This window comes from Drosophila erecta, unplaced genomic scaffold, assembly GCF_003286155.1.
Source record: "Drosophila erecta strain 14021-0224.00,06,07 unplaced genomic scaffold, DereRS2 tig00000055-arrow-pilon, whole genome shotgun sequence".
Taxonomy (NCBI): domain Eukaryota; kingdom Metazoa; phylum Arthropoda; class Insecta; order Diptera; family Drosophilidae; genus Drosophila; species Drosophila erecta.
The window spans coordinates 1,985,366-1,991,320 of record NW_020825200.1 but is presented as its reverse complement, the minus strand read 5'-3'; the positions used below and the strand labels follow the sequence as shown (position 1 = coordinate 1,991,320).

Sequence of the window (5,955 nt, the reverse complement as noted above, 5' to 3'; positions counted from 1 at the left end):
ACACTTTAACCAAAATGTTTTGCCGCAGTGCCGCTGCCAACAATAACAGCAACACAGCAAAGCCAAAATATGCAAACAAATGGCTTAAACTGTTTTTAGCCCTCGGGCTGACAATGAATTTTGCAGAATTTACCGACTTCGACTCTGTGTTCAAGTCACTAAAGCTATACAAATTTTAGTGCGAGTTTGCCACTCTGCATACCATGGGCTAAAAGTGTCCGTTTCCAATGAAAGTGCTTCCGAATAGAATCGAATTTCTTAGCTCCATGTTTCTGAAAGTATGTTCATATTTATAAGCCACTGATAACCCAGAAGGGCAGTAGCTGAATCTGACAGATAAGAGTCTCCATACTTATAATACAGCTGCAAAGCCAAAAACTGTTTAGTTGATTGAAAGCATTGGATCGAGGAGCTGCTCATAGAAAGTCTATTATATACAGTTCCATTCCAAGAATCGAATTAATGGATATGAGGTGTACAATTATAGTTACTCTGGCCACGCTTTTGGCCTTTGGGAAACACGCACATGCCCACCAAACATATTATTTAATGGGGGAAGAAGACAAAATACATTTGGACACAATTTTTAATGAAATTGATAAATTGGATCACTTGATAAGGGTCGAGGTAAGTCAACTTAGTTTTCTTCTGCTCGTAATATTCATTTACATCAATCCCAGCACGCACATTTTCCTGCCTATTCCATTGGAACAAACGGCTATGTAAACGAAAGTGCCATTGGTGCTTCTGATATGTTAGATATGTATTCTACATTTTCTTATATCGCGAGGCACTACAAAAAAATGAGAAAATTCGAATCAGCTCAGTGGGAAAATATGACACAACTGAACTTGGCCAAGGCGCAGGTACTCACAGGAAAAGATGTGAAGTCCATGGAGCGGGTTAACCTGAAACTCTTTGGAGAGGATGATCTTATCAGTCGACTGGCCCTGGTCAACCAGGTAATAATATGATACATTGTGTCCTCCTTTACGGAAACAGAAACCTTTAACTTGATTTCGCTAAATATGTTCGAATAGTTACATCAATACACGTGCAACACGCCGCAGTCGCCGCAGCTTTTTCTTTACGCTTTTTATGTGAACTACCTCGTTCACGAACTGAAGGCTCACGCCCTAGTAGAGTGGGCGTGGCTGCTGCTCAGGAAGTTTGGCCAAGGGGGATCTGTGGAGGAGGAGCAAGCGAGCAGGGAAGCCTACAAGCGGACAGAAGGCACTCTGCCGAAGATCAAGGAGCTGATGAGCCTGGCAGATCGCTCCGTGTGGCGCTGTGATCCCTGGAAACACGAGGCCGGGGTCACCTACGAGGAGGTCACCCGTCTCCTGCAGGGCTACGTGGAGAACGAGGTGGACCTGAACGACGATGGAACGTGCCGCCGAGACTGTGGCTACTACAAATCCGCCAGAAATGAGGGCTGCTTCGATAGTGAGTTCTGTTCCGAGCAGCCCAAGTGTTCGGGAGGAGTGCACGATTGCCGCTTTGTGGAGTCGAATATGCAGATTTGCCAGGCGGAAAAGAACTCCAGCAGGCGGTACGAGTTCATAGAGTACCAAAGTGGTCTAGTTCATGGCAATCAGAAGCCTTGTGGCACGCGAAACAGCGCAAAGAGCTGGAATCGGTGGCTTTTCGTGGAGTGTAGCTACTGCCTATGCTTGTGCGATGATCAGAGTGCTCGATCGGATCGCTACTTCAACCTGCGCCCTGTGATCGCCGATGTGGAGAACAACAGGTTAGTACTTTGTTTACTTGTATACAGGGTATAGCCAGTCTGCACCTCACAGGGTCGTGACGGGTCTGCGATTTGTGAAGAGCAGGCGCATTTTCCACCTGCAGGTGCAGGAAGGTCAGCTTCTGCCACTTGGAGTCATCAACGAGACCACTCTTCAGTGGAAGCCCCTGGATGCGTACTCCATATCCGACAAGGATGTGACTGAACACGCTGACTACCATACGCTGAGCTACGAAAAGCGAGCCCTTGATCTGGGTGATCTGAAGGCGGATAACAGTGCCGTGGTCACCGGTCTGCGGTTCCGAGTGGTGGGAGCTCATCTCCAACTGGAGGCCCAGTTCAGCGCACTTGAGTTTGAAAGCGGAAAGCTCATCGATCCCAAGAGGACGAGCCAGTGGACGTCCTTGGGCGCCAGTCAGCATAGGTAGGTAGTTACAAATAATATATAAGGAATTATATGTGTCCATCTCTTGTTCCGCAGGGAGAAACTGCCTCTGAAGGACGCCCAGGTATCCAGTAAATCCCCGGAGCTCTCGATACCCTATCCAAGTGACAACCAGTACATCGAATTTACCAACACGGGCTTCGTTGAGGATGCTGCCCAAACTACGGTGCCGTTCATCGATATTCAGGACGTCGTGTCGGAACCGGCGGTTCCGCTTTCCGGAATCGGAATATACTATAAAGGTCTAGAGGGCTACGGTGGTTTCCTGGCGCCCCGAATCACCACCTACGACTTCACTCCATATGTCCACTTGCCCACATGGGAATCAATGCACTCGAAGGATGCGCATTGATTGCATCTGTGCGACTTACAAGTTCGTTGAATGTCGAGTAAAATCCTATTCCAATGTTTTATATTTTCTATGGAAAATCATGATTCATTCGCATGCATCATTCGTAGCGATTTCATGGTAAATAAAAGCAACAAAACAAGCATTCGCGCTGATAGATGTAGTTGTAAACTCGACAGCTTATCTGTAAACTCAGATTAATTATCGCCAAGATTACAACAAAATGATATTCTAAATTTAAGGCGCATCATTAAAGCGGCTACTTTATCGAAAAGAGGATACTGTTGAGTGCACCTCATTATTCATTTGGCTTTCGTTCGCCAAAAAAAGGATGGCAGAGCCGCCATCGGGTCTGACTTTATTCTGACTGCTGGGAAGGCAGCTCCGTGAGCCTTAACCCTCTGTCGGCCTCATTCCCTTAACCCCTTGAGACAGCAGCAGTTGGCCAGAAAGCAGTGGCAAAACTCAGAAGCTGGACCAAAGGACGAGAAGGAGGAGAACAGACTTTTTGTCGCATGCTCCGCGCGCATTTGGACTGCATAAAATATGGAATTAAATTGGTAGCCAACAAAATGGCGCCTGGGAAAATGATAAAAATATGAGACAGGAGCGCAGGATCTCCGTCCTTTCCCGCCACTTTTCCACTGTCCCCCCAAAGCTCTTTTGGCACTTTGTTGCGAATTCTCTTGGCGCTGTCGAGTTGATGACTTGCAGCTGTCGCATTTCTTTTCAGACTTTAGCAACTGCAGTGGAACCAAACGAAACGGCTGTTGGCACCTGGTTAGCCACCAGGTGGATGAGGATGTGGACGTAGATGAGGATGTGGATGCGAGAAATGGCATTTTATTTGACGGCAAACATTGCGGCTCCTCGTGGCAAGTTTCCATCGCACACTCTCCGAAAATTCAAAACGAAATTTGCTGTTGGAAAAGGAGAAGTGTACACATAAAGGATTTTTACAACTGCAACTTGTGTTAACAGTTCTCTATTGTCACTTCCCCAACAGTCCAAACTAGAAACCTTCCGGTACTAGAAGTTTATACCTACCGAATACAACTCACTCCTGATCCAAGTTCCCTGCAATCGCAGTGAGCCTTGACATTTCCAACGCATTAATTTTATTTTCTAAAATTAAATATCGGCTATCTAAGTTGGTAACCTATACTTCGTAAATATGGGCGAAAGGAGCTTTCGCAAACTGGGCTTGGCTGTGATCCTGACGACCCTCATCCTCTACGCCCTGCTGTTTCTGGACACGGAGTTCTACGAGGCCGGCGGAAAGATACATAATGCATTCTTTGTGAACACCGACGGCTGTCGCATTATAGCCATGGATGTGATGAACCCGACCATTGCCAAGTACACCGATTGGGAGTGGAATGACAAGAGGTTCTACCTGAAGTGCCCCTATCAGACCTGGTTCCGAACGGAGGTGGCCAACGGGGATTGGTACCTGAGGCTGACCCGCGACATCGACAGAATCTTGCAGGAAAGCAATCTGGCCCACGACTGGCAGATAAAGTGCTATTGGTTCCGGATAAAACTCTTGGGGCATTGGAGGTCCGTACGTTACGGTCGCACCAAGTTCTCTCTGGAGTACCCGTATGCCCTGAAAGTGCCCAAAGGACTGAGACACTTGCGAGTCATGTGCATGAACACTTTGACGAACAAAACCTTGCAGGATGATGTACATTTCTTCATCCAACCACCGCCTGAGAAGCTGCTGAAGAAGGCTCCGACGACCTTAAAGTACTGGGACGGGAAGAAACACTCGAGTGGAGGCACTCCCCCCATTTCTGTGATGATCTTGGGCTTGGACTCCGTTTCGCATCTCAATTTGCTTCGCCAGATGCCGAGAACCGTGCGCTATATGCGGCAGAGCATGTCGCATGTGGAGTTTTGGGGCTTCAACAAGATCGGCACCAACACCTATCCAAACTTGATTGCTCTGATGACGGGTCTCAGTGAGGCTGAGGCTGAGGCCTATTGGGTGCAGCAGAAATGTATGGATGACCTGCCACTGATTTGGAAGAAGTTCAAGAGGGCCGGCTACAATACCAGTTTCGCCGAGGACATGGCCCGCTATTCCATGTTCTACTTCGGCAAGCCCGGCTTCAAGCGTCCGACTACGGATAACAATTTGCACGACTACATGGTGGATCTCTATATCCATAGGCGGGCCAGTTCGGTAGCAGATACCCATTGCATGGGCGAAAGGACCTTCATAGATATCCTCCTGGAGATGAACGACAGGCTGCTGCCCCACACACAGCGCTATCCCTTCTTCTCCTTCTACTGGTGGGCCAATGGCTTCCACGAGTTCTTAAACTCCCCCCGCCTGGCGGATGGAAGATTTGAGCGATTGCTATGCAGCCTCGACGACGCCGGCATAACCAATAACACCATTGTACTCTTCATGTCGGACCACGGCCTGAGATGGGGTCGCTTTCGCAGCAGTTTCCAGGGTATGATTGAGGACAGCCAGCCGTTCCTGTCCGTTTTGTATCCCGATTGGATGAGAGTGAAGTACCCGGTGGCCATAAAAAATCTAGTTGGCAATGCCCACAGTCTGGTGACCACCTTCGACCTTCACGAGACCTTGAAGCACATCCTGCATCCGAGTTCCCTAGAGGATGCGCCCATCACGCAGAAGACGGACGAACTGTGGACGCTGAAGGGTTCGGATACCCCCAGGGCCATTAGCCTGTTCTTGCCCATTCCGCCCTGGAGGAACTGCAACACGTCCCAGATCCCGAGTAAATTCTGTCTGTGCCACAAGCAGGTACCCATTCCCGAGAGCAACCGAGTGGTGATTAAGTCGGCCAGCATTATCATCGATTACGTGAACCAGTTGATGGTGGAGTACCCCGTTTGCATACCCCTTCAGTTGGATTCGATCGAGAGTGCCTATTTCGCGGCTCCCCATCGGGACAATGACTTCTACATCGAGAAGGGGCACAGGAACGCGTATCCCGAGCAAGGACCCTTCAGGGACGGGCGAAAGTTCAAGGACAAGGACATCGTGGTGCGCTTGAAAGCCAAGCCGGGCAACGCCTACTTCGAGGGCATGACCCGCAGACAGGGCAACAAACTCTTCGTCGTCGGAGAAGTGGTCCGCGTTGGTGGCGATGGCAACCGGAACAACGACTGCATCGATAATCCCCTGCTGGAGCCATTCTGTCATTGTGCACTATAGGTTTTTAAATGCACATCAAATAAATAAATACCTAACATTGCTAACTCTTTACTCGGAGTATTGGTTTGCTGTTCCTCGAGCTTAAGCATACAAATCTTAGAAGCTTGACAGGCAATTCGCCCACAGCAGTTACCTTTCAGCTGCACCCAAACAAGCTCCAAGTGGATCCTTCTGGGCTCATCCTCAACGAAGAAGTGCCGTCAATAAGTTCTGGA

The 5,955-nt window shown here is 48.8% G+C and overlaps 2 protein-coding genes across 2 annotated transcripts; both read left to right on the top strand.

Moving 5' to 3' along the window:
• The first annotated feature begins 746 nt into the window (after positions 1–746).
• Positions 747–2,547, top strand: LOC6543280. The gene is made up of 4 exons (XM_026978384.1): positions 747–962; positions 1,041–1,750; positions 1,803–2,174; positions 2,232–2,547. Exons 1-4 carry the CDS (start codon positions 753–755, stop codon positions 2,545–2,547), a joined length of 1,608 nt encoding a protein of 535 aa, XP_026834185.1. The 5' UTR covers positions 747–752.
• Positions 2,548–3,687: 1,140 nt separating this feature from the next.
• Positions 3,688–5,755, top strand: LOC6541499. The gene has a single exon (XM_026979098.1). It carries the CDS (start codon positions 3,719–3,721, stop codon positions 5,738–5,740), a length of 2,022 nt encoding a protein of 673 aa, XP_026834899.1. The 5' UTR covers positions 3,688–3,718; the 3' UTR covers positions 5,741–5,755.
• The last annotated feature ends 200 nt before the right edge of the window (positions 5,756–5,955 follow it).